This window comes from Saccopteryx bilineata, chromosome 2 (genome assembly GCF_036850765.1).
Source record: "Saccopteryx bilineata isolate mSacBil1 chromosome 2, mSacBil1_pri_phased_curated, whole genome shotgun sequence".
Taxonomy (NCBI): Eukaryota; Metazoa; Chordata; class Mammalia; order Chiroptera; family Emballonuridae; genus Saccopteryx; species Saccopteryx bilineata.
Genome location: NC_089491.1, coordinates 175,421,826 through 175,449,180, shown reverse-complemented (window position 1 = coordinate 175,449,180; position 27,355 = coordinate 175,421,826). Strand labels below are relative to the sequence as shown.

The following is a 27,355-nucleotide window of genomic DNA, read 5'->3' as shown; positions in this document are numbered from 1 at the left end:
AGGGGGCGATGCTCCACCCATCTGGGGCGTTGCTCTGTTGCAACCAGAGCCATTCTGAGGCAGAGGCCACGGAGCCATCCCCAGCGCCCAGGCCAACTTTGCTCCAATGGAGCCTTGGCTGTGGGAGGGGAAGAGAGAGACAGAGAGGAAGGAGAGGGGGAGGGGTGGAGAAGCAGATGGGTGCTTCTCCTGTGTGCCCTGGCCGGGAATTGAACCCGGGACTTCTGCATGCCAGGCCAATGCTCTACCATTGAGCCAACTGGCCAGGGCCGGTTTTGATATTATGTAACACTGAGAATAAGGTCTCACAAAAGTACGTAGAGGGAAAAATTGTGAGTAAAGCCATTGCTATATTTTTCAGGGTGCTAAAAGTGTCTGGTAATCAGTTCTAGGTACTCCAAATTTCCTGTTCATAGTGGCACTCCTCTAGATTCTCCAAGCGGCACCTTTCCAGATTCTCAAGCTTTGACCTCAAGTCAACAAACACCTGAGCCCAGTTGCCGTCTTGAAATTCTGCAAGTTGCATCTTATGTAAATTAAGATGGCTGCTGCTATTTCTTTTTTTTTTTTTTTTTTTAATTTTATTTATTCATTTTTTTTAGAGAGGAGAGAGAGGGAGAGAGAGAGACAGAGAGAGAAGAGAGAGACAGGGGGGAGGAGCTGGAAGCATCAACTCCCATATGTGCCTTGACCAGGCAAGCCCAGGGTTTCAAACCGGTGACCTCAGCATTTCCAGGTCGACGCTTTATCCACTGCGCCACCACAGGTCAGGCCTGGCTGCTGCTATTTCTAATGGCGGGAAATGGCACCCATAGCACAGGCCCTCGCCTCTCCCAGCCTCCGCCTCACTTATCTCAGTAATGATGGTCAATTAGAAATCCACGACACCCCAGAACAGCAGATTGGAAGATGGTTGCTATGGTTATGTGGTTGCTGGTAATGGCGATCATAGGGCCCCCAGAGATGTGTCCCCTGGGGCATTCCACTGCTCCCTGCTCCGCCGGCTGGAAGTGAGGTCAAGATCCCCTAACGGCCTAACTGGAAGTCCCAGAACTAGAGACGCTCTGTGCCGGAGTTCTGTTGTTTTGGCCTACAGACCTCCGGCACAGAGTGTCGACACTACAGCTAATGTTTTATCCTCGGCTCCTGCACCTGGCCATGCAGGAGCCGAGGATGACACGTCCTTCTCAGCATGCAGACCCCATACTTCTCTGTTTTGCGGCTGTGTCATCGAAAATGGCTACATGTGTCAGTGCTGACATGTGTGTCATAGGTTCTCCATCATGGAACTAAACAAACAAACAAACAACCCTTCTACCCCCAAAACAAGCCAGTTAGCCATTCAGGCGAGGTTCTCAGAAGCAGAACAGTCTGAGGCAGAGCCTCAGGCATGGTCTCTGAGAGGCCTCACCAGTCCAGAAATGAGCTGAGATAGTGAGTGTTCAAGGCTTGAGAAAGTGTGGAGTGTTAGAAGAACCAGATTTCCCAGCTAGGCAGAATTTTAAGATGGTTGTCTGAGTTGATTTGGTAATATCTCTTACAAAACTATTAACTGATGTGAATTAAGGGCCTGTCATTACCAGAATGGAGATAAAGTTTCCTTCTTTGCCAAAGGGATCCATCAGAACAGGTGGGGCTCTGGGAATCGCAGACTGGCAGGTTAGCCAGCCAGCCCCGGGTATTTGGTTTGGCTCTCAGAAATGAAAAGCATCAAGAGGGAGAGGATGAAAAAAAAATAACCCCCCAAATCCCAGCAACTAAAAGGAAATCTAATACTGAAACTGTCAGGGTGGTAAGAACAAGGCTCTGTTACAGTTGAAATTTCAGTGCTAAACCAGCATAAAGCCTGATCCGTGTCTAGCTAATCCCTGTGGCCAACCAAGAAGAGAGAGGGAGTTTGCTTCACCACAGTGGCACATGCTCCAAGCTCTCTATGTCCAGAGCTGCCATCTGCTGTTTCTAGAACATAGTGTTTGATTCTAGGGCCAGTGTGACAGGGAGACTGGAAAGGCTTCCACAGGTAACTATAGATCTTGCTTGATTGTTTCTTCTTTTAGTGCCAACCTGATACATTCCCTGGATGTGTCTCCATACTCCCTAGTGAGATAATGAGATGACCCTGTGGTGTGGTACAAGCTCTTGGCCTAGGAATTCAGAATGTATCATTATTGACCAACGCTCTGGGGTCATGTGGGCAGTGAGAGTGAGGCCTGGGGACACGTGGCTGTCTCACAGAGAAGCATGTGAGGGGGTGAGCACAATATGAGGACAAGGCAAGTTGTGTCTGATAGGCCAACATGGAGCAGGCTGGGGGCAGGGTCTGGAGTTGCACGCATATTACTAATTTTGGATGGCTAAAAAGAAGAAAGTATGTGATGTGATTTGAGAGCTTTTGGGGGAAGGTTGAGGTTGAAAGGAAAATATCCCCACAGCCCCCTTTAGGGCTCAGAGAATTTTGTGGTCAGTGTTCATTTACTTAGGCAAAGTAGGACGAGAATGTGACTCCAGGGGCATTTTCAGTCTAGTTTGGCTCAATGAATGCTTCAGGCTCACCACACTTATGAGCACAGTTCCCCCAGCAAGTGTGGGCAGAGCCACTGGCATTCCAGGGCTCAAACGGCCTCATACAGCTTTATTTCCAAGCAGAAGGAACGCCGACCACGAGAAGGAAAGTCCACACCAGAGCAAGCACTTCTGGGAAGTTTCACCTAGTGTACTGAACAGAAGGATTACCAGATTTTCTGTTTTTCTTCCCCAGGAAGCAGCTGGAGAGGGAGGTGGGCTCAACCGCAGAAGCAGCCAAGTGAGACAGCGAGCTCTACCTGGGCAAGAGAAGGTGGAGAAGTCATGGGGGCATCATATTGCACACATCCAGGGAGGCTGGTCCAAATAAACAGCCCCAGCAAGTCCTGCCTGTGGCTCTTTCCAGTGGTCCCCATGTCCACAGGACTGCTGCCCGTGGGTTGTGGTACACTAGATACGGGTTTAAGAGGTCCAACTGACAGTGCCGGGAGCAAGAAAGATGCTGGCAAAGCTACAGCCCTAGAGGTTAGAGAAACTTCTGAACACATTTTTTCTTTTTTTTTTTACAGAGACAGAGAGAGTCAGAGATAGGGACAGAGAGAGATGAGAAGCATCAATCATCAGTTTTTCATTGCGACACCTTAGTTGTTCATTGATTGCTTTCTCATATGTGCCTTGACTGTGGGCCTTCAGCAGACCAAGTAACCCCTTGCTCAAGCCAGCGACCTTGGGTCCAAGCTGGTGAGCTTTTGCTCAAACCAGATGAGCCTGCGCTCAAACTGGTGGCCTTGGGGTCTCGAACCTGGGTCTTCCGCATCCCAGTCCAATGCTCTATCCACTGTGCCACCACCTGGTCAGGCTTATTTTATTTTTTTGACGGAGACAGAGAAAGGGACATACACAGACAGGAAGGGAGAGAGAAGAATCAATTATTTGTTGCGGCACCTTAGTTGTTTATTGAGTGCTTTCTCATATGTGCCTTGACTGGGGGACTACATGCAGAGCAAGTGACCCATTGCTCAAGCCAGCAACCTTGGGCTCAAGCCAAATGAGCCCATGCTCAAGCTGGCAACCTCAGGGTTTCGAACCTGGGTCCTCTGTGTCCCAGTCCGACACTCTCTCCACTGCATCACCACCTAGTCAGGCTGAACACATTTTAAACGACCTCCTCTTCACTTTTCTCCTCCAAAGAAAGCCTCAGTGTGTGGTCAGCACACAATGCCCGACGGACAGCGTCTTATCTGTCACTGTCCATCCCTGCAACACTCTCTTGTTTCCCCACTCACTGATCTTACCATTCCAGTGCTCAGGTTTCCTAGGCATGCTAAGGTGACAGTGACGATTTTAAAAGGCAGTGCCTTGAATAAATTGAACAAGTGAAATTTTAGGCATCTAGGCAGGAGCTTTATCAAATACCGCATATTCCTTTTAAATTACTGCCACAGCATGCTTTTTGTTAAACTGGCAATAAAATGTTAGTGTCTGAAGTCTGGCTTAGGGTTTATATTAAAAAAAGGTAAGATTTTTTTTCTTAGTCTGATAACATTAAAACCACTATTTATCATTAAAAAGAATCCCACGAAAAAGGCCATCAATCAAAACCTGATCTTTAGGGCCACTAAATATCACGGCAGCTTCCAGCAAGATCTGTTACCTGCAGTGCTAGAATGACAGGCTCCCTTCATTAGGAGAGCCTGCCCTCGGTGAGCGCATTTTCTTTGTGCCTACGTGGTCTTTATGGAAAAGACGTAGACAAAGCAGTAAGACAGTATTTATATGTACTGTGTAGAACACCACAATCTTATCTCCAAAAAGCTCCTGATTTCATTCATTCACAAAACATTATATCTATCTCACAGCTTTTTAAAAAAGGCCCAGTTACTGGTGTTTCTTCACATAGTATTTGGGACCAAAGTCTCACGCAGGCCCTGCATCTCCCTGGGGAGTGCGCTGTTATCAGTAGGGGTGAGTAACAGATTTTTCAGTCATTTCTCCCATTCTTCACATCTGATTTGGTCTAGCTAGACTTCTTAATACTCTTTCTCTCTTTCTGCAAACAGTATTATTTCACATTCTGCACAGAGCATGTAGTGCAGAACCTATTTAAGTGTATCCTTTTATGTGTATACCACAAGCCCCCAGGATTTATTTGGAATGTCCTTTCCAGAGTTTGTTTAGAAGTCATTTGTTTGAAACCTTGAAACAATTACCTAAGTAGCAGTTAGGTCCCCAAGTAGGCTCCACGAGACTATTCAGCCATAATGTTATGGGTTGAGTCATGCCCCTCCCCCCAACTCCTATATTGATACACTAACCCCCATAATCTCAGAGAGTGACTATATTTGAAGGGATGATTTAAAGAGATGATTAAGTTAAGATGAGGCTGTTAGAGTGGGTTCTATTCCAATCTAACTGGTGTCCTTGTGTAGAAGAAGTAATGTAGACACAGCAGAGAGACCAGGGATGCATGTGACCTGAAGAAAGACCATGTGAGGACACAGAGAGAAAGTGGCTATCTGAAAGCCAAGGAGAGAGACCTCAGGAGAAATCTTGATCTTAAACTTCTAGCTTCCAGAACTGTGAGAAAGTCAATTTCTGGTTGTTGGGTTTTTTTTGGGTATTTTTCCGAAGTTAGAAGCGGGGAGGCAGTCAGACAGACTCCTGCATGTGCCTGACTGGGATCCACCCGGCATGCCCACCAGGGGGCGATGCTCTGCCCATCTGGGGCGTTGCTCTGTTGAGGCTGGAGCCATTCTAGCGCCTGAGGTGGAGGCCATGGAGCCATCCTCAGCGCCCAGGCAAATTTTGCTCCAATGGAGCCTTGGCTGCGGGAGGGGAAGAGAGAGACTGAGAGAAAGGAGAGAGGGAAGGGTGGAGGAGCAGATGGGCGCTTCTCCTGTGTGCCCTGACCAGGAATTGAACCCGGGACTTCCACACACCGGCTGATGCTCTACTGCTGAGCCAACCGGCCAGGACCCAATTTGTTTTGTGTTTTTTTTTTTTTGTATTTTTCTGAAGCTGGAAACGGGGAGGCAGTCAGACAGACTCCCGCATGTGCCCGACCGGGATCCACCCGGCACACCCACCAGGGGGTGAAGCTCTGCCCATCTGGGGCATCGCTCTGTCGCAACCAGAGCCACTCTAGCGCCTGGGGCAGAGGCCAAGGAGCCATCCCCAGTGCCCGGGCCATCTTTTGCTCCAATGGAGCCTCAGCTGCGGGAGGGGAAGAGAGAGACAGAGAGAAGGAGAGGGGGAGGGGTGGAGAAGCAGATGGGCGCCTCTCCTGTGTGCCCTGGCCGGGAATCGAACCCGGGACTTCCTCACGCCAGGCTGATGCTCTACCACTGAGCCAACCAGCCAGGGCCCCAATTTGTTTTATAAGCCTCACCACCTTCTCAGTCTTTGATACTTTGTTACAGCAGCTTTGAAAAGAAATATAATGTTATAGAACCTAACCACCATTCATAACATTTTACCTTCTGGAAGATGCTTTCTGAGTTCTAACTACTGACATCAGAAACACATCCTCACTTGCTCCAGTGGCAAGCTAGTGTGTCCTGGTCCCATCTTTTTACACAGCACCAGAAGGGGTCCAGGGAGAAAACCTCATTTCCACGACAGTGGCCCTACAGCTGGACGCTCTATAGGGCTGTAGGAGATTCCCGTAGAGGCCTGGGACAACTAATAGGATTAGTTAGAGCAGCTGGAGGGATGGGTCATTCAAGTAGTAGGGATTCCCTGGACTAGTGAATATACAGGACGGTGGCGGCGGCAGTATTTCCCCCAGCTCCTGGGAGAAGCAGCGCTTTCAGTGACAGGGCACAGGGGAATTGGGAGGGAATGGAGGGAACTGTCTTTATGTATATGAACTGAGGACTGCTTATATTTCAGGATAGCCTTTTGATTTTACATGGCGGGAGTCATGCCTCACTGAGACTGGGGTATGGTCCCATACTTTTTGCTTTTTTTAAGGGTACACAGGCTTCCCCAGAGAATTACAACTGCACACAGCACTGTTACTACAGGAGCTTCATATTCTCCAGGGGTGCTGGGGCAGAAGGATGGCTGAGAGTGCACAGTGTGCACCAGAGTAGATCCTGCCTATAAGAAATGTAAGTTATTTCTATTTCTAGACTGTCCCACCAAACCTTTTGTAAAAAATTAAACAGCTTGAAAGAAAACTAAGGACAATTTACTTCAAATGCTCTGACTAGACTGGAAATCCATCAGTTCCATAGTTTCCAAGCTCTGCTGGCTTTATATTTGCAGTTTCTACTTCAGTCATGGTTTTTTTTTGGTATTCATAAGAATTTTCTTTTTTGCTTAGCTGGGGGTACATTATCTCTGGATGTTGACATTGGAGAGGACAGACCCATATTTAATATACTGACTTGTACTCATTGTCAAGACTCATTAAAATTCCAAGATGGTAAGTCAGAGCTCCCACGGGAGCTCCCAGGGAGTCGGCAGTGCTCACCTTCTCTCACTGCGGTCGCTCAAACACAAAGGGCAGCAAAAAACACATTAATATCTCTAAAAATGCAAAGCTTTGTAATTAAATAAATATTCCATATTCATCTTATAGACCATTAAAGAGTCCAGTGTAAGAACCAAGCTAATGAAAACTAGACTAAAAAAAGGTACTTGTATTCAGTGCTGCAAAGCCAAGGGCGCATGAGACCTGAATTCACAGCAGGTGTTTTACATACAATTCTGTTTGGTCCCAGCAAGCTGGGGGTAGACACCAGTAATGAGGACCAGGAGCTGCCCTAGTCAAGAAGTGGGGAGAGACCTGTAGACAAAATAGACACAGCAGAGTCCCCTTCTCTGAGACAAGTTACAGAGGAAGAATGGTTGGAGGAATCTCTGTCCCTCCAAGGTTTGTTCTAGCTAGACTTCTTCATACTCTTTTTCTCTTTCTGCAAACAGTATTATTTCACATTCTGCACAGAGCATGTAGCACAGCACCTATTTAAGTGTATCCTTTTATGTGTACACCACAAGCTGCTCTCACATTGGGAGTTAACTGCAATTAATGTTAATATCTTTGTAATTTCAACTATGTGAAAGAGTTCCTCAACTCCTCCATTTTTAAATCCTCATTTGCTTTTCCTTTACACAACTTAGTTTCAGGGGACTTTCACAAGAAGTAAGGTAGCAGCTCTGTGTCCTGAGGCCCTGTTCTCTCCATCGGAGTCTGCCCAGCTCCTTCGTATCAATCTCCTCCTTTCTTTCCTTTTGTTATTGTTGAACAAGCTTTTCTCTGCCAGATTTTCAACAAGCAACTGGCAAGATACTCGGCTGTTTGCATAAAAAAGTTAATGGCAGCTTTCAGAGGAAGGAGAAAATGCCAGGCTGTGTGAGAGCAGAAAGGAGGGGGAAAAATGAGGTTACTCCACAGGGCTTTTCTTGTAAATTTGTGAACACGCACAACCCCCCACCCCCCACCCCCTTTCGCAAGCCCTGGCCCAGCACACACATTTATCTCCATGGCTCTGCAGGTCTTCCTGCTGGGTCACTGGTCTCGCCTCTCAGCCTCTCTCACTGTGCTGCTTAGTTTTTTTGACAAAAGTTCAACATCAGAAATGAAGAAACAAATTCAAATATCATAAAAAGAAGAAAACCAGATCAGAAACATTCAGGCTGGGAACCAGAACAAAGTTTGTTGCCCCACAAAGAACCATTCTTCTTTTTTCTTTCTTTCTTATTTTCTCTCCCTGCTCCCCTTATCCCTTGCCCCGCAACAGCTCAAATGTCCATTTGGCTCACTCGTGTGTACAACAATCTGTACAAATGCATTCAAAGCAGAAGAATGGAGTGTCAAGTCGTGACTCATGATCAATGCGCTCCTGAGTGAGGGAGATGACTTTCAGGTTCTGTGCCCAGCACTGCCCTGGCATTCACACCCTCTGGGTCACCACTTTGAAAAGAGAGGGGCACCAGCCAAAGAGTGATTGATCAAAATGGAGAAAACAAATGGAAGAAGGAATACAAGGAAAGGACAAGGTCTGAGCCAAGTTTTGGAACAATACTTTCCTGAAAATTAAAAATGGGACTGAGTGCTGGGAAAGGGAGCTGGATCCAAAGCTCCATGACCCCAGAGCAGGCTGGCTGGTGCGAGTTCATCCCAAGGCGGTCAGCCCCTGGTGGGAGGCTGGCATTCATGGTAGAAAAAAAGAATTAGTGCTCTAGGGAGAAATCATTTTTAGCTTTTTAGCAGAATTTGCCCATCAGTTAGACTGGGGGTAGGGTATAATTTTTTTTTTTTTTTTTTTTTCCTGAAGCTGGAAACAGGGAGAGACAGTCAGACAGACTCCCGCATGCGCCCGACCGGGATCCACCGGCACTCCCACCATGGGGCCACGCTCTGCCCACCAGGGGGCGATGCTCTGCCCATCCTGGGCATCGCCATGTTGCGACCAGAGCCACTCTAGCGCCTGGGGCAGAGGCCACAGAGCCATCCCCAGTGCCCGGGCCATCTTTGCTCCAATGGAGCCTTGGCTGCGGGAAGGGAAGAGAGAGACAGAGAGGAAGGCACGGCGGAGGGGTGGAGAAGCAAATGGGCGCTTCTCCTGTGTGCCCTGGTCGGGAATCAAACCCGGGTCCTCCGCACGCTAGGCCGACGCTCTACCGCTGAGCCAACCGGCCAGGGCTGGGGTATAATTTTTTTCTGTTTTTGCTTTAAATTAAACTATCATTGGTAATACAGCAAAAGTACAGGTCTTTTAGTGTACAATTTGATGAATTTTGATAGTATTCTTTTTTATTGATAGTATTATTAATGTTCTTAAGCATGTTAATTTTCAGAAGAGGATAAAAATCTGAACCTCAGTTTTACTCATCTAAATTTTTAATAACTTTCAAATTTCTTTTTTCTTTTTTTTTATTCAGTGAGAGGAGGGGAAGAAGAGACAGACTCTGGCAAGCGCCCCGACCAGGATCCTCCCAGCAAGCCCACTAGGGGGCAATACTCTGCCCATCTGGGGACATGCTCCCAACCAAGCTCTTTTCAGTGCCTGAGGCTAGGCCATGGAGCCATCCTCAGCATCAGGAGCCAACTCATTTCAATAGAGTCATGGCTGCAGGAGGGAGAGAGGGAGAAAGGGAGAGAGGAAAAAGGAGGGAGTGGAGGGAGAGGGGGAGAGGGGGAGAGGGAGGGAGGGAGAGAGGGAGAGAGAGAGAGAGAGAGAGGAGTGAGAAGGGGAGGGGTGGAGAAGCAGATGGGTGCTTCTCCTGTGTGCCCTGATTGGGAATCGAACCCGGGATATCCACACACCGGGTCGACACTCTACTACTGAGCCAATTGGCCAGAGCCTAAGTTTATTTTCAAATTTCAAACTTATATAAAAGTTGCAAGAATAATACAAGAAACTATATTCTTCACCCAAATTGCTAACATTTTACTAATTTTGTCTTACTCATGTTTCTCTCTTTTTTTTTTTTTTAATTTTTTTGTATTTTTCTGAAGTTGGAAACGGGGAGGCAGTCAGACAGACTCCCGCATGCGCCTGACCGGGATCCAATCTGGCATGCCCACCAGGGGGCGATGCTCTGCCCATCTGGGGTGTTGCTCTGTTGCAACCAGAGCCATTCTAGCACCTGAGGCAGAGGCCATGGAGCCATCCTCAGCGCCTGGGCCAACTTTGCTCCAATGGAGCCTTGGCTGCAGGAGGGGAAGAGAGAGACAGAGAGGAAGGAGAGGGGTAGGGGTGGAGAAGCAGATGGGCGCTTTTCCTGTGTGCCCTGGCCAGGAATTGAACCCAAGGGACTCCTGCACGCCAGGCAGACGCTCTACCACTGAGCCAACAGGCCAGGGCCATGTTTCTCTTAATATATGGAAATAAGTGTATGTATGTATATAAATCTATCTATCTATCTGTCTGTCTGTCTGTCTGTCTGCCTGCCTGCCTGCCTACCTACCTATCTAATCTGTATCTATAACTATATAATTTTCTCTATATATGTTCCCTAATTGTTAAATTCAGGTTACATATTGTTTGGCAAAAATACCCACCTATGCTCTTCTAAATGCATAATACAGAAAGTAGACAATGTGGATTTGTCCTATTACTAGTGATGTTAACATTAGTCAATTGGGTTAGATGGCATCTTCCAGGTTTCCCCAATGTAAATTAACTTAAAGAATTTTATGCTAAATAGTTAAGCGATACACATTTTTTGTGAAGAGATGCTTTCATATAATGGAAATGTCCTGTTCCTTAGCAAACTTTTACCCACTGGTTTCGCGTTCATTGATACTTCTACACAAATCAGTTATTACCATGGTGGATGCCAATATCCACCATTGCACCATTCATTATTCCATCATTCCTTCCACAGAGATTAGCTGCATTAGAGGATATAGCTTTCCTTTCTTCCATATTTATTTGCTTATTAATTCACTTCTTTTTTTCTTTCTTTTGTGAGAGAGACAGAGAGAGGGATAGGTAGCAATGACAGACAGAAAGGGAGATGAGAAGCATCAATTCTTCGTTGTGGCACTTAGTTGTTCATTGATTGCTTTCTCATATATACCTTGACCAGGGGGCTACAGCAGGGTGAGTGACCCCTTGCTCAAGCCAGAGACCTTGGACTCAAGCCAGCGACCTCGCATGCTTAAGCCTGCATTCAAGCTGGCAATCTCGTGTTTCGAACCTGGGTCCTCTGAGTCCCAATCCAACGCTCTATTCACTGCACCACCACCTGGCCAGGCTTAATTTATGTATTTTTCTTTTCGTTTCTTTTGTATTTTTCTGAAGTGAGAAGCGGGAAGGCTGAGAGACAGACTCCTGTGTGCACCGGACCAGGGTCTACCCGGCAAGCCCACTATGGGGCAATGCTCTGCCCATCTGGGGCGTTGCTCTGTTGCAACCAGAGCCATTCTAGCACCTGAGGCAGAGGCCACAGAGCCATCCCCAGCACCTGGGCCAACTTTGCTCCAATGGAGCCTTGGCTGTGGGAGGGAAAGAGAGATATAGAGAGAAAGAAGAAGGGGAAGGGTGAAGAAGCAGATGGGTGCTTCTCCTGTGTGCCCTGGCCAGGAATCAAACCCGGGACATCTACATGCTGGGCCAACACTCTAACACTGAGCCCACTGGCCAGGGCCTTAATTTACTTCTTTATACCTGTAAAGATTCACATATTTCTATTTTATTTCTATTCTATATCAATGAGTTATAATCTGTTATTCTGCTGCTTTAATCTTTAAAATTTTATCACTGGGAATTCCTGTGTCCTTCTGACATATTCTCACATCCCTGGAACACTTTCTTACTTTCTGGTATAATCAGCTATTATGGGTTTTTGTTGTACTTTGCCACACACAGCACTAGACTCAGCCATATTTCCTGAATCCCCAGTTATTTTGGTTGGAAAAGGGCATGTAGAAATTAAGATTTGGGTGCTTAGGTGACCTCTTGGTTTACTATTGTATCAATGCTTCTATGGCCTCTCAGCAGATAAGGCTAAGAAATATATGTGTGCAAAATGTAAAATAATATAAGATTTACACTTATCTGAAAAATTTCAACAATGTCTCTTATTCTAATAGTACCAAGAACTAGAGGGCTTAGATTCAGTAAACAATAATAAACACAGCCTGACCAGGCGGTGGCGCAGTGGATAGAGTGTCTGACTGGGATGCAGAGGACCCAGGTTCGAGACCCTGAGGTCGCCAGCTTGAGCGCAGGCTCATCTGGTTTGAGCAAAAAGCCCACCAGCTTGAACCCAAGGTCGCTAGCTCCATCAAGGGGTTACCCGGTCTGCTGAAGGCCCACGGTCAAGGCACATATGAGAAAGCAATCAATGAACAACTAAGGTGTCACAACAAAAAACTTCTCATCTCTCTCCGTTCCAGTCTGTCTGTCTGTCCCTGTCTATCGCTCTCTCTGACTCACTCTCTGTCTCTGTAAAAAATAAAAACAAAAAACCAAAAAAAACCAAAACAAAACAATAATAAACACAAAGATAGCCTGAACAGTATGACATGATATCAATTATTTTAAATATTTATCATACTAAACAGTATTACATATTATTTATGAAAAGAAATGTATACTAAAAAGGTAATAATATGGACTGTAGAAATGCACACCTACTTAGGACAGTACTTGCCACTGTAGATGGAAAGGAAAAATGCAACTTAGAAGAGGTATGAAGAAGACTATATTTAGCATTAAAAAAATCCAAAGTAGATGTAACAAAATAGTATTTGTCAATTCAGAGTACAAAGGTGATGTTATATTAATATCAATACTTTTTCTGAATGCTTGAAATATTTCATTTAAAATTATTTGGCACAACTACACACAAAAAAGGAGAGTGCCTAGGGACCAATATTGGAACTAAATATGTATTATGTAAAAAAATGGCAACCATAGGTTTTCACTGAGGAAACGTTCTTCTGAAATTCTCTGTAAAAAATTTTTATGACTCCTAAAATATAAAATGTAAGACTTCTCTTTTGGATTACAATACAGATATAGAATTAAAGAAAGCCTGAATTAAGAATGCCCAGCTATGTCTGAGCAGGCGATGGCGCAGTGGATAGAACGTCAGACTGGGATGCAGAGGACCCAGGTTCAAGACCCCGAGGTTGCCTGCTTGAGCGCAGGCTCATCTGGTTTGAGCAAAAGCTCACCAGCTTGGACCCAAGGTCGCTGGCTTGAGCAAAGGGTTACTAGGTCCGCTGAAGGCCCGCGGTCAAGGCACATATGAGAAAGCAATCAATGAACAACTAAGGTGTCACAACGTGCAACGAAAAACTAATAATTGATGCTTCTCATCTCTCCGTTCCTGTCTGTCTGTCCCTGTCTATCCCTCTCTCTGTCTCTGAAGATAATAAAATAAAATTAAATTAAATTAAAAAAAAGAAAGAAAGCCCAGATATAACTAGAGCTATAGGGTCAGAATTTTTCATGCTCAAGATTCTAGAATAAGGGAAAATTCCAAGGTTGATGGAATTCTAGCCCATCATTCTAATTCTTAGTAAAATATTAACTAAAATTAATGATGATGATAATAGCAATAACTACCACCTATCTGTATTAATTCTCACAATATTGTATCTGTACAAAGATGAAGGAATAGGTAGAGATGTTAAGAAAACTAAAATAAAAAGGTCAGGTAAGGAAAAACAACACAAATCTAAGTCTATCTGACTCTAATATGCGTGCCCTTAACTTCCATACAACACTAAAGCTGACACCAGTAGTACAGGACACTAATGTACTCATGCCTGCCTGTCATTTATGTACCTATCTGTCAAATCAATCCATCAAAACTAATATATCACACCCAAAGAAAACTCCATCCAGTATAAAATTTGGGGGCAGACTTATAAAACTAAAAAATTAGAAGTCACTGGTATGAATCAATATCAATTCCAGAATTTCCCAAAATTAAAGCAAACAAAACACAAATCCAAGAGACTCAGAGATCCCAAACCTAATTTTAGTCCAAAGACGAAAAACAAACATGACAAGTTGGCACATTATTTTCAAGTGGTTGAAGACATTTAATAACAAAATCAAAATAAAATCTTGAAAGTAGAAAAAAAAACATGACAGAAGAAATAAAAGACCATAGAATATTTTTCAACAGAAACAATAGAAACCAGAAGAAAATGGAACTGTACCTTTTAAAGTATTAAAAAAACCAAGAACAGTCAACCTAGAATTCTATACCTGGATAAGAGTATCTTTCAAAAAGAAGTGTATTTAGTTTGCTAGGGTTGCCATAACAAGATACCACAGACTAGGTAGCTTAATGACAGAAATTTATTTTTCACAGTTTGGGAAGCAAGAAGTTCAAGATTAATGTGTTGGCAGAGTTGATTACTTTTGAGGCCTCTCCACTTGGCTTATAGGTGGTCACCTTCTTTTTATTTTTATTTTTTATTTTAGAGAGGAGAGGGGAGAGAGAGAGAGAGAGAGAGAGAGAGAGAAGGGGGAGGAGCAGGAAGCATCAACTCCCATATGTGCCTTGACCAGGCAAGCCAGGGTTTTGAACCGGCAACCTCAGTGTTTCCAGGTTGATGCTTTATCCACTGCGCCACCACAGGTCAGGCTAGGTGGTCGCCTTCTTGCTGTGTCCTCATGTGCTTTTTTTTCTCTGTGAGCACACACCCTTGGTGTCTCTATGTATATCCTAATCTTTTCTTATAGTGACATCAGTCTGACTGGATTAGGGCCTACCCTATAAGCCTCATTTATAGGCCCTATCTCCAAATATAACCAAATTATAGAATTTAGGGCTTCAGCATATAAATTTTTTTGGTGTCATAATTTAGTCCATAACATTCCATGCTCTGTAGCCCTAAAATTCATGTCCTTCTTATGTGCAAAACACATTCACTCCCATCCCCAAAGCCCCAAAGTCTTAACCCATTCCAGCATCAATTCTAAATCTCAAATGTTATCTAAATATCGAAATCAAGTGTGGGTGAGACTCAAAGTATGATTCACCCTGAGGCAAAATCCCTTTCTAGATGTGAACGTGTTGAAACCAGACAAGTTATCTACTTCTAACATATGAGGGTGGGACAGACAGACATAGGCTAGACATTTCCATTCCAAAAGGGAGAAATTGGAAAGAAGAGAAAGAGATCATGAGTTTCAAACAAGTCCAAAACCTAGCAGAGTAAATTCTACTAGAATATAAGGCTCAAGAATAATCCTCTTTGGTTGGATGCTCTGTTCTTTGGCCTTAAATGGCAGCCTGGCCTATTGAAACCAAGGAGGTAGCCCTGCCCTCTGGAACCAAGGAGGTAGAAAGATCATCTTGCTCTCTGAGGTGGTGGATATACTCTGCCTGCAAGAAACTTACTTTAAACATAAGGACATACCTTAAAAGCAAATAAATGGAAAAAAGTTGACCATACACTCACTCATTTAAAGAGGGATGGAGTGGTTACATTAATATCAGACAGCAGATTTCACAGTATTACCAGTTTTGAAGAGACACTGCATAATGATAAAAGAGTTAAATCATAAAGTGGACGAAACAATCTTTTTTTTTTTTTTTTTAAGTGAGAGACAAAGAGAGGGACAGACAGAGAGGAAGAAAAGAGATGGGAAGCATCAATTCTTTGTTGCGGCTCCTTAGTTGTTCATTGATTGCTAACTCATATGTGCCTTGACTGGGGGGCTCCAGCAGAGCTAGTGACACCTTGCTCAAGCCACAATCTTGGGCTCAAGCCAGTGACCTTGGGCTTCAAGCCAGAGACCTTTGGGCTCAAGCCAGCAACCCTGTGCTCAAGCTGGTGAGCCTGTGCTCAAGGCGGATGAGCCCACACTCAAGCCTGTGACCTTGGGGTTTCGAACCTGGATCCTCTAAATCCCAGTCTGACGCTCTATCTACTGTGCCATCACCTGGTCAGGCTGTCTTGTTTCTTGATATAAGCTTGTAATGATGCTTTTGCTGCATCCCAGAAATTTTGATATATTGTGTGTCATTTTCATTTGTCTGTATATATCTTTTAATCTCTGCTTTTATTTCTTCTCTGACTCATTTTCTTAGAAGTCTGTTGTTTCATTTCCACATATTTTGTGGGTTTCTTTACTTCCTTTTTACAATTGAGTTCTAATTTCAAAGCCTATGATTAGAAAATATGCTTGGTATAATTTCAATCTTCTTGAATTTGTTGATTTAGTTTTGTAGCCCAACACATGGTCTATCCTTGAGAATGTTCCATGCACACTGGAGAAGAATGTATAATATGACATTCTGGGATGAAATGTCCTATAAATGTCTATTATGTCCATTTGATCTAGAGTGTCATTTAAGGCCAATATCTCTTTATTGATTTTCCTTTTGGATAATCTATCTGAACTGTTAATGGTGTGTTGAAATCTCCAAGTATGATTGTGATTTTGTCTGCTTCTATTTCTAGATAAGTTAGTAGATGTCTTATATATTTTGGTGTCTCTGGTTCGGTGCATGTGTATTCTTGATATAATGTCCCCTTTATCATTATGAAATGTCCATCTTTGTCTCTGGATACTTTTGTTGTCTTGAAGTCAGCATTGTCAGATATGAGTATGGCTACACCTGCTTTTCGTTGGATATTATTTGCTTGGAGAATTGTTTTCCAACCTTTCACTTTGAAAGCTTAGATGTGTCTCTTGAAGGCAGCATATCATTAAGTTTTGCTTTTTGACCCAATCAGCTACTCTGTGCCTCTTTATTAGTGAGTTCAGTCCATTTACATTTGGGGTAATTTTTGACACTTGAGGGTTTCCAAGAGCCATTTTATGTTTTGTTTTCTGGTAGCTCTGTGCCTTGTTTGGTTCTTCTCTTTTGTGTTTCTGTCAGTTGTTTTTGTTTGTTAGTATTTAATACTTCTTTCCTCTGCATCTTCTTTTTCTAAGCTGTGTGTTTCAGTAGGGGCTTTCTCGTGTGTGGTTACCATTAAGTTATTAAGAGAAAAATGTTCATATGTACAAGAGTTTTTTGTTTTGTGAGTGCTTCTGCACTCCATCCCCACTTGCTACTGCAGATCTTTATTCTCTCCTCTTTTATGTTATTGCCATAGATTATGCTTGGTGTTATTGTGAACTTGTTGGAGCTTTTACTTGTAGTTTTGATTTGTTTTGTTCTTTGTATCTGGTTTAATAATTTCCTTGAGTATTTCCTACAGTGGGGATTTTCTGGTGATAAATTCCCTCAGTTTCTGTATGTCTGAAAAAGTTTTTTACTTCTCCTTCATATCTGAAGGATAACTTTAATGGATATAGTATTCTTGACTAATAATTCCTCTCTTCAGTACTTTGAACGTTTGGGTTAACTCTCTTCTGGCTTGTAGAGTTTCTGCTGAGAAGTCTGATGATAACCTAATGGGCTTTCTTTTATGTTATGTTCTTCTTTTCCCTAGCTGCCTTGTGGATTCTTTGTCATTGATTTGTGACAATTTTATTATGATGTGCCTTGTAGTAGGTCTGTTTGGGTTGTGGTAATTCGGTGTTTTGTTTGCTTCTTGGATTCAAGGCTCTAACTCTTTACATAGGCTTGGGAAATTCTCATTAATTATGTGAATAGGTTCTCCATTCCCTTCTCCCTCTCTTCTTCTGATATACCCATTATTCTTACATTGTTCTTTCTGATGAAGTCAGACAATTCTTGTAGAATTCTCTGTTTTTTAAATTCATGAGTCTCTCTCCCCTTCTCTCTGTAGCATCTCTAATTGCCTGTCTTTGATGTCACTTATTCTTTCCTCTATCTGGCTTGTTCTATTAGCTAAACTTGCTACCTCAGTCTTTAATTCATGTACTGAGTTCTTCCATCCCTGTTTTTAAAGTTTCATTCTCTTTGGTGAGGTGTTCATTTTGTTCATTAATTTGTTTTCTGAGATCGTTAAGTTGCCTACTACTGTCTTCTTGCATCTTGTTGAGTATTTTCAGAACTTCAATTTTGAATTCTCTATCATTTAACTGCAAGGTTTCCATGTGATTGAGATTTTTTTCTGGAGATTTTTCATTTTCTTTCTGAACTCATCTCTGTCTTGTGTAGCCATGGTATTTGATTTCTTCTTTCTTGATGGTGTTTGAGAGTGGTATTGTTAAGAACCTTAAAAAACACAACTAAGAAAATAAAAACTTAACATAAAAAAATACAATGAAAAATATCAAAATTTAAAAATTATGACAAGAAAAACTACCCCAAAAAAGATTGAAAGCAAGCAAACAAAAAAAAATCAAAAAACACTCACCAAAAAATAAGAATAAAACATATATAAAAATGAAATAAAATGAAATTTAAAAGAGAAAAAAGGATAAGAAGGAAAAAAGGTAAAAAAGGGGGAAAAAAGGAAAAATAAAATTTGGTTTTGAAAGGTTTCTTCCAGTAGGTGTTGCTGTATTACAACTTTTAGCTCTGTGAAGTTCCTGGGTTGCCCTCTGCTAAGATGTTGCTGTCATGATATAGGCAGGGCTGCAGTCACATTGGTGGGTAGGGTGTGTTGTGAGGGCTTTACAGCTTCAGTCTTATGGCTTCAGCTTTCTGGCTTTACAACTCTAGCAATGGCAACCTCAGGCTTCCTGGCACTCTTACCCACTTTTCAACATACCTGGGGACTGGATGTGGAGCACCTCTGTTCTTCAGGGGAGAGAGTGGCTCTGGAGAGCTTGCTCTGGGGTTTGTCTCTGCCACTCTCTGTTCTGCGAGATGAGTGAGGTGGGATTCAGGAGGCAGGACTTTAGTTTTCTCTGTCTTTGCCGAGTGTAGACTGCAGGCTGGCTGCAGGAATACTGGCTGTGACCCTGCGCTCTGGCCACTTTGGTTTCTCTCCCCCTCTGCCCCTCTGTCTCACCACTTCACCCAGCAGAAGGAGACCCAGTCAGTATGAGTTTCCCTCTCCATAACTCTCAGTCAAAATCCAGAAAGTCTGGATTTTGTCTTCTCCTCATAGTCTGGCAGAGAAAAACAAACCCAGTCACTCCAGGTTTGTCTCCTCTCCAAAGCTCACGGTGAATGCATTTTATCTTCCACCCAACTTTTTATCCTGTCCCACCTTTAGTCCTCGGTGCATGGATATTTCAGGTACGCCTGTGAGCCCAGCTGGGGTTCCTTTACTGTGTTATAGTTGTTCAATTTGTTGATATTTCAAGGGGAGAGATCAGGAGTATCTCTCATGCTGCCATCACTTTGATGTCAACAACTAATGGCTCTGTTTTTTAAATCTTAGTATATTGTAACCCACAGTTCCCTAGACACAAGTGAAGATACATGCTACTGACTTGTCATAAATCCCTATCCAAATATCCTTACTCAGTTTCCTGCAGTGGCTGTAATCATCAGTGGCCATTAGTTCTGTGAAGAGACTGTCATTAACCTTCTTACTTCTAAATTAGCCCTTTCTGATACCTGCACAAGTTATAAAGTAGAATGTCCTTCACATGGTAATTACTAATATCTGTTGAAGAACACTGCTAAGAATATTGAATATGAGCACTAAATTCCCCAGGTAGCTCCTATTGCATCAACCTAAGTAGCAGCTAAATTTGAATAGGGTCTTATTACAGTTCAAGTGATGTACCTGTTCCTGGGTCATCTTCTGCAGCTCATTCTCCCAAGTTGCTTGGTCATCATCCAAGTTATAAGAAGCTGGTGGAGTGAGCCCACGAAGGATCAAGGGGTCTCGGTCATGGCAAAGGGCTGTCAGGTGTCCAATATACAATTTTAATTTGCTTCTATTTTGGTCAAGTTCTAAGAGGGGCTGGATGATCTGAGATAAAAAAAAATGAGGAGAGTCAAGGTCACTCTGAAACGAGAAGTTTGACTATCTTTTTTTTTTTTTTGGTTAAGTTTGACTATCTTTATGCTTCCCAAGTCAAAGAAAACTGAACAAAGACTAAAGCTCTTCTAATCAATATTGAAATCTTCAGGATTATAAAAAGAAACAGTTCTACATACCTGTACATTGACAGTGTCACATCCAACCACCATTTTGGGAGATGGGTAGGAAATGATGGCTTAATGTATCAATATGAGACTTAAGAATTCCATACTTTGGCAGGAAATGAAACACAGGACTAACTTGTTTTTACAGAGATGACATTTGTGATAAAGACTCCAGTTACCTCATAGTTTCTCTTCCCATTTATTTTTGAGTAGATTACCAGAAACTGCTTGTGAAATTTGCTCATCTGAAAGCCTGGACAAAATATACTTCACATGTTCCTCCACCTCCTAGAATAGAAGAAAAATTCTGCCTCTGGAGAAGGTGCACGTTCTCCTTGGCCAAGAAATGTGATGAGGGAACTCATTACTAACCTGCCTCATCCTGGCTTAAGCTCCCTTCATTCACCTCACAGAGACTATCCAATATTCTTTTTAAACAGTGATTGATAAATCCTTATATAACACCAAATACCTGACTCATAGCCAAGGACTCTTAAGTTCTCTTGGTTGTAACAATGGTTCTGTTTTTCTTGAATAACAGTACTGCTCTATTTTTTTTTCTTTCCTTTATATTCCCTTTGCCCTGGATGAGCAGCTAATCCTTTGACCCCCTTCAGAAACACATTAAATGTCAGATGACTTCTCCCCCAGAATTTCATTTAACAGCTCTCTTAACAATACTCCGATCAGGTATTTGATAGTTGGTCAAAGCCTGGGGTGTTTATTAACAGTTGAGCCAGAGTTTACATCTCAGAACACTGAAATGTCGAAGCAGCATCTGCTTGATACACAGCAGCTGTGAGAGCTGTAAAGCACAGCCCAAATGTTGGCAATTCTCAAAAATGTTCCCTGGTCTTACAAGGCAGAGGTATGCACCTGCTGCATGTCATTGGGCTGACAGTTTTCATCATTAGGACACCTCTGACCCACCTAATGAATAAGGAGCTCAATAACCTTCAACTCAACAGAAACAAGGCCTGGTATTACTTCAAAAGTGACATTAACTTCTCCTTAGCCCCCTTAGAGGCCTGTTCTGGCTGTTTTCCTAAGAATTTTTTAAAATAATGATTTGGTTTTTTTAAATTTTATTTATCCATTTTTTTAGACAAAAAGAGAGAATGAAAGAAAAAAAAAAGAGAGAAGCGGGGAGGAGCAGGAAGCATCAACTCTCATATGTGCCTTGACCAGGCAAGCCCAGGGTTTCAAACTGGCAACCTCAGTGTTCCAGGTCGACACTTTATCCACTGTGCCACCACAGGTAAGGCCAAAATAATGTTTTATATATTATATTTTTATTATGGAATCACTGTATATTTTACTCAGAAAAATATGAAGAAAAACTATAAAAGAAATAATAAAAAAGCCTATAAGTATTCCATCACAAATACCACCTAAGGGCTTCTGGTCAAGATGGTGAAATAGGTAAGCATGGTACTTACCTCCTCCCACAACATCAAATTACAATTAAACCACTGAACAACCATTACTCAGAACCACCTGAAACCTGGCTGAATGGAAGTCCTACAAATAGAGATTTAAAGAAGCCACATCAAGACAGGTAGGAGGGGAAGAGACATGGAATCAGCTGGTCCCACACTCGTGTGGTGGATAAAAATTGGGAGGGATACCTTGGCTGTAGAGGTCCACAAGGAGCCAGGGTCCCAGCCCCAGTCTGAGCCCCCAGCACAGGGTACCAGTGTCAGAAAGAGAAGTCTCCATAATTTCTGGCTGTAAAAACTAGTATGGACAGAGATTGAGGGAGACAGAAAGCTGCTGGAGTCCCAGACAGCTCCCCTCTCTCTCTCTCTCTCTTTTTTTTTTTGTATTTTTCTGAAGTTAGAAGCAGGGAAGCAGTCAGACAGACACCTGCATGCACCCAACTGGGATCCACCCGGCATGCCCACTAGGGGGCGATGCTCTGCCCATCTGGGGCGTTGCTCTGTTGCAATGCGAGCCGTTCTAGTGCCTGAGGTGGAGGTGGTAAAGCAGTCCTCAATGCCCGGGCCAACTTTGCTCCAGTGGAGCCTTGGTTGCAGGAGGGGAAGAGAAAGATAGAGAGGAAAGAGAGGGGGAAGAGTGGAAAAGCAGATGGATGCTTCTCCTGTGTGCCCTGGCCGGGAATCAAACCTGGGACTTCTACATGCTGGGCCATGCTCTACCGCTGAGCCAAAAGGCCAGGGCCCAGACAGTTCCTTTTTTTTTTTTTTGTATTTTTCTGAAGCTGGAAACAGGGAGAGATAGTCAGACAGAGTCCTGCATGCGCCCGACCGGGATCCATCCAGCACGCCCACCAGGGGGTGACGCTCGACCCACCAGGGGGCGATGCTCTGCCCCTCCGGGGCGTCGCTCTGTTGCGACCAGAGCCACTCTAGCGCCTGGGGCAGAGGCCAAGGAGCCATCCCCAGCGCCTGGGCCATCTTTGCTCCAATGGAGCCTCGCTGCTGGAGGGGAAGAGAGAGACAGAGAGGAAGGAGAGGGGGAGGGGTGGAGAAGCAGATGGGCGCTTCTCCTGTGTGCCCTGGCCGGGAATCGAACCCGGGACTTCTGCACGCCAGGCCGACGCTCTACCGCTGAGCCAACCAGCCAGGGCCCAGACAGTTCCTCTTAAAAGGCCCATGCAGACTTACTCAGATTCACTTCCTCTGAGTTCCAGTGCTGGGACAGCAGCTTGAAAAGCATTAGAGACAGACAGATGGGGAGGAATGGAAGTATCTGGCATCAAGGAAAGAACTGGTGGTGGTGGTGGTGGTGGTGGTGGTGGTGGGGGAGCAGCTTTCTTCGAGACAAAAGTGCTGATAAGAGGCCACTGTTCCTTTGATGAGCCCTCCCCCAACGGAGTCAGTGGGAAGATATGATATCTGAGTCTACATCAACCTGGCTCACACTGTTCGCCCACCGTGGTGATTCCCTGAGTCTTTGCCCCATCCTGCTTCTGGCAGCAGCCCGCCTTGGTTCACAGCTTAGACTTGTTGGGCACTTCTCAGCCCAGCACAAGTAGAAGCCATCTGCAGATTGCTTTGTAACTCATGCCAGGTGATCCCAGGCAGAACCCAGGTGGTGCTGACCTTGACTTGAACCTCCCGGGAGGCCCTGCAGCCAGTACACCCAGATCACATCGAAATACCACCACTCATCCACCTCCACAGGGGTTTACACACTCAAGGGGTAAACTCATTGGGCACCAGGGCCCCACTGAAATAAGTCCTGCTCTGTGGGGTTGGCCCGGGCACTGCCAAAATGAGGAGACAAAAGAAATATGTTCTAAATAAAGAACAGAACAACTCCAGAAAAAGAACTAAACAAAATAAAGATAAGCAATCTACTAGACACAGAGTTCAAAACACTGATTTGAAGGATGCTCAATGAACTTATTAGAACTTTGACAGCATAAAAAAGGACCAGTCATAAGTGAAGGCTACACTAGCTAAAATGAAGAATAATTTACAGGGAATAAACAATAAAGTAGATGAAGCTGAAGATCAAATCAGTGATTTAGAATAAAAGAAAATACCCAATCAAAACAGCAAAAAGAAAAAAAACCCCTAAAAATGAGAATAGTGTAAGAAGCCTTTGGGACAACTTCAAGTGTGCCAACATTCACATCATGGAGGTTCTGGAAAAAGAAGAGAAAGAAGAATAAATTGAAAATCTATTTGAAAAAACTCCCTAACTTGGTGAAGGAAATAGATATAAAGTCTAGGAAGTGCAGAGAATTCCAAACAAGATGAATCCAAAAAGGCCACACCAAGACACACCATAATTAAAATGCAAAAGGTTAAAGACAAAGAGAGAATCATATGAGCAGCAAGAGAAAAACAGTTAGTTACCTACAAGGGAGCTCCCATAAGAGTGTCCAGTGATTTCTCAACAGAATCTTTGTAGGCCAAAAGGGATTGGCAAAAATATTCAAAGTGATGATGCCTGACCAGGTGGTGGTGTAGTGGATAGAGTATTGAGCTTGGACGCTAAGGTTGCTGGTTTGAGTGCGGGCTCATCTGGCTTGAACAGACTCACCAACTTAAGTGCACAGTTGCTGGCTTGAGCCCAAAGGTCACACTGGGTTGAAGCCCATAGTTGCTGGCCTGAGCCCTAGGTCTCTGGCTTGAGCAAGGGGTCACGGGCTCAGCTGGAGCCCCCAGTCAAGGCACATATGAAAAAAGCAACCAATGAACAACAAAAGTACTGATGCTTCTCATCTCTCTACCTTCCTGTCTCTATAAAATATACAGTGTGTCTGTAAAGTCATGGTGCACTTTTGACCTATTACAGGAAAGCAACAAAAGACGATAGAAATGTGACATCTGTACTAAATAAAAGGAAAACCCTCCAGTTTCTGTAGGATGATGTGGCAGCATGTGCGCATGCGCAGATGATGACGTAACACCGTGTATACAGCGGAGCAGCCCATGGCCATGCCAGTCGAGATGTGGATGGTACAGAGGAAAGTTCAGTGTGTTCTGTGGCTTGCTAAATTCGAATCCGTGACCAAAGTGCAACGTGAATATTGGCGCGTTTATAACGAAGCGCCACCACATAGGAATAACATTACTCGGTGGGATAGCAGTTGAAGGAAACCGGCAGTTCGGTGGAGAAATCCCGTTCTGGTAGGCCATCAGACAGGGACAAGTCTGTGGAGGCTATACGGGATAGCTACCTAAGGAGTCCTAAAAAATCTGTGCATGAGCCCACATCGAACTGCACTGAATAGGAATGAAACTGGGAGAGTTTTCCTTTTATTTGGTGCAGATTTCATATTTCTATTGTCTTTTGTTGCTTTCCTGTGACCAGTCAAAAGTGCACCATGACTTTACGGACACACTGTAGAAGTGAGAGTCTGGCTAGACAAACCAGAGAAAGTGAATGCTTTTAGTATTATTTTTATTTCTTAATCTCTCTCTCGCTCTCTCCCATACACTTGATTCTATAAGGATAAAGGTTAAACACTCAGGTGCTGCTGTGAAAGGCTTTGGGCTCTATGAGACCCCAATGAGGAGGTTCATGGTACCACTTCTGTGGTATCATTTCCTATCTATGCTATGATAGGCATGTCAACACTGCCAATCTCTGAAGGAAGAGATTGGTTCAATTAAGTCAAGGATTTGGAGAGTGGGAAATTATTTTTCACAAACTACACCAATATCTTAAAAAAAAAAAGGTATTTCATTTCTGACAGCAAATGCATACACTGTAGAAAATTCAAAAAGCATTTCAAAGTGTAATCTTTAAAGACAAATATTCTTTTAAATGCATGTGCACTTCGGTTACTAAACTGTCTGTCCAGTCATCATTCTACTGCTATAGCCTTTATGCCTCCAAGCAATGCAGCCCTATTTTAATTTCCTTTTGTTTTTTAAGCTTGGACTTCTCTATTTTCTTTCATAGACACACTGATAAAAAAAATGATTAAAAAAGTAATTTTTTGGCCTGACCAGGTGGTAGTGCAATGGATAGAGCATCGGGCTGAGACACAAAGGATCCAGGTTCAAAACCCCGAGGTCGCCAGCTTGAGCACTGGTTTACCAGCTTGAGGGCGGGGTCGCTGGCTTTAGCATGGGATCATAGACGTGACCCCATGGCTGCTGGCTAGAGCCCAAGGCCGTTGGCTTTAAGTCCAAGGTTGCTGGCTTGAGCAAGGGGTCACTCGCTCTGCTGGAGCCCATCGGTCAAGGCACATAAGAGAAAGCAATCAATGAACAACTAAGGAGCCGCAATGAAGAATTGATGCTTTGCATCTCTCTCCCTTACTGTCTATCTGTCCCTATCTGTCTCTCTCTCTTTTTGTCACAAAAAAACCCGTAATTTTTAGGATTTCCACTAGATTTGTACAACTTATTCCCATTCTGTGTATGTGTGTGTGTTTGTGTGTGTGTGTAGTTGCCAACAAATCTGAGATGCACTGATGAAAGAGCTGGTGTCTTAAGTAATTACTGTTTGAATTAGAAGACTGGCATAAAAACTTATGACCACTGAGGGAAGGAGACAATGTGATAAATGTTAATAATCAAAAGATCAAATTTATCATAGTAAAATGGAAAGATACAAGCTTACTACTCTATGACTGGAAACAAAAACATTGATGTTTAAGGTCCCTGATCTTTTTTTTATTTTTTTTATTTTATTTTTTATTTTTATTTTTTTTTTTATGTTAAGAGTCACTCTTTTTTTAAATTTTTATTTATTTTTATTTTTTTACAGAGACAGAGAGTGAGTCAGAAAGAAGGACAGACAGGGACAGACAGAAACTGAGAGAGATGAGAAGCATCAATCATTAGTTTTTCATTGCGCGTTGCAACACCTTAGTTGTTCATTGATTGCCTTCTCATATGTGCCTTGACCGTGGGCCTTCAGCAGACCGAGTAACCCCTTTGCTGGAGCCAGCGACCTTGGGTTCAAGCTGGTGGGCTTTTCTTCAAACCAGATGAGCCCGCACTCAAGCTGGCGACCTCGGGGTCTCGAACCTGGGTCCTCTGCATCCCAGTCTGACGCTCTATCCACTGCGCCACCGCCTGGTCAGGCAAGGTCCCTGATCTTAATCAGAGATGAATTTCAATCAGATTTATTTTAAAATTTTATTGATTTTTAGAGAGAGAGAGAGATAAGAGGGGGAGGGGGAAGGAGAAGAGGGACAGAGAAAGAGAAACATCCATTTATTATTCCACTTATTTATACATTCATTGGTTTCTTGTATGTACCCTGACAGGTGATGGAACCAGCAACCTTGGCATATCTGGATGATGCTCTAACCGACTGAGCTATTTGGCCAGGGCCCCAAACTTGCTTGCTTATTTGCTTGCTTATTTATTTATTTATTCATTCATTCCTGAGAGACAGACAGACAGACAAGGGAGAGAGATGAAAAGCATCAATTTGTAGTTGAGGCACTTTTATTTTTTTAGTTGTTCAATGATTGCTTCTCATACATGCCTTGGGAGAGGGGGAGCCAGTGACCCCTTGCTCAAGCCAGTGACCTTGGGGTCTCAAAACCTGAGACCTCAGTGTCGGAAATTGATACTCTATCCACTGTGTGACCACTGGTCAGGCTCAAGGTGACTTAAATGTACTTCATGTTGTAATGCTAATTGTTTAGAAAACATGATAGTGTTTTATACTCTAATTTTTAAAAGTCTAATTGAAAGGTTAAAAAATGATGGAGTCTGAAATTTTTTCCTAGGATAAAAATTTATTCTATGCAATAGCAAAGATGTTTGTCCTTTCTTCCCATGTCAAAGAGAATTTTTTTAAAAACAAAAAGCTATCGAGTTTACTATGTGAAAGTATGTGAAAATGCCCAACTAGCAGTTACCAGATCTATTCTTTTTTTTTTTTTTTTTTTGTATTTTTCTGAAGCTGGAAACGGGGAGAGACAGTCAGACAGACTACCGCATGCGCCTGACCGGGATCCACCCGGCACGCCCACCAGGGGCTACACTCTTCC

At 43.4% G+C, this 27,355-nt stretch overlaps 1 protein-coding gene across 13 annotated transcripts in view; it reads right to left on the bottom strand.

Moving 5' to 3' along the window:
• ERC1 (ELKS/RAB6-interacting/CAST family member 1) overlaps window positions 1-27,355 on the bottom strand; it is a 550,202-nt gene that overhangs the window by 21,758 nt on the left and 501,089 nt on the right. For 9 of the 13 annotated variants that reach the window (XM_066258688.1, XM_066258691.1, XM_066258683.1 and 6 more), the window contains one exon: window positions 19,556-19,744. In XM_066258688.1, coding sequence (XP_066114785.1) covers window positions 19,556-19,744 — 189 coding nt within the window. Of the gene's footprint in view, window positions 1-19,555; window positions 19,745-27,355 lie in introns of those variants that run through there. The other 4 variants (XM_066258695.1, XM_066258697.1, XM_066258693.1 and 1 more) reach the window with 1 other exon arrangement.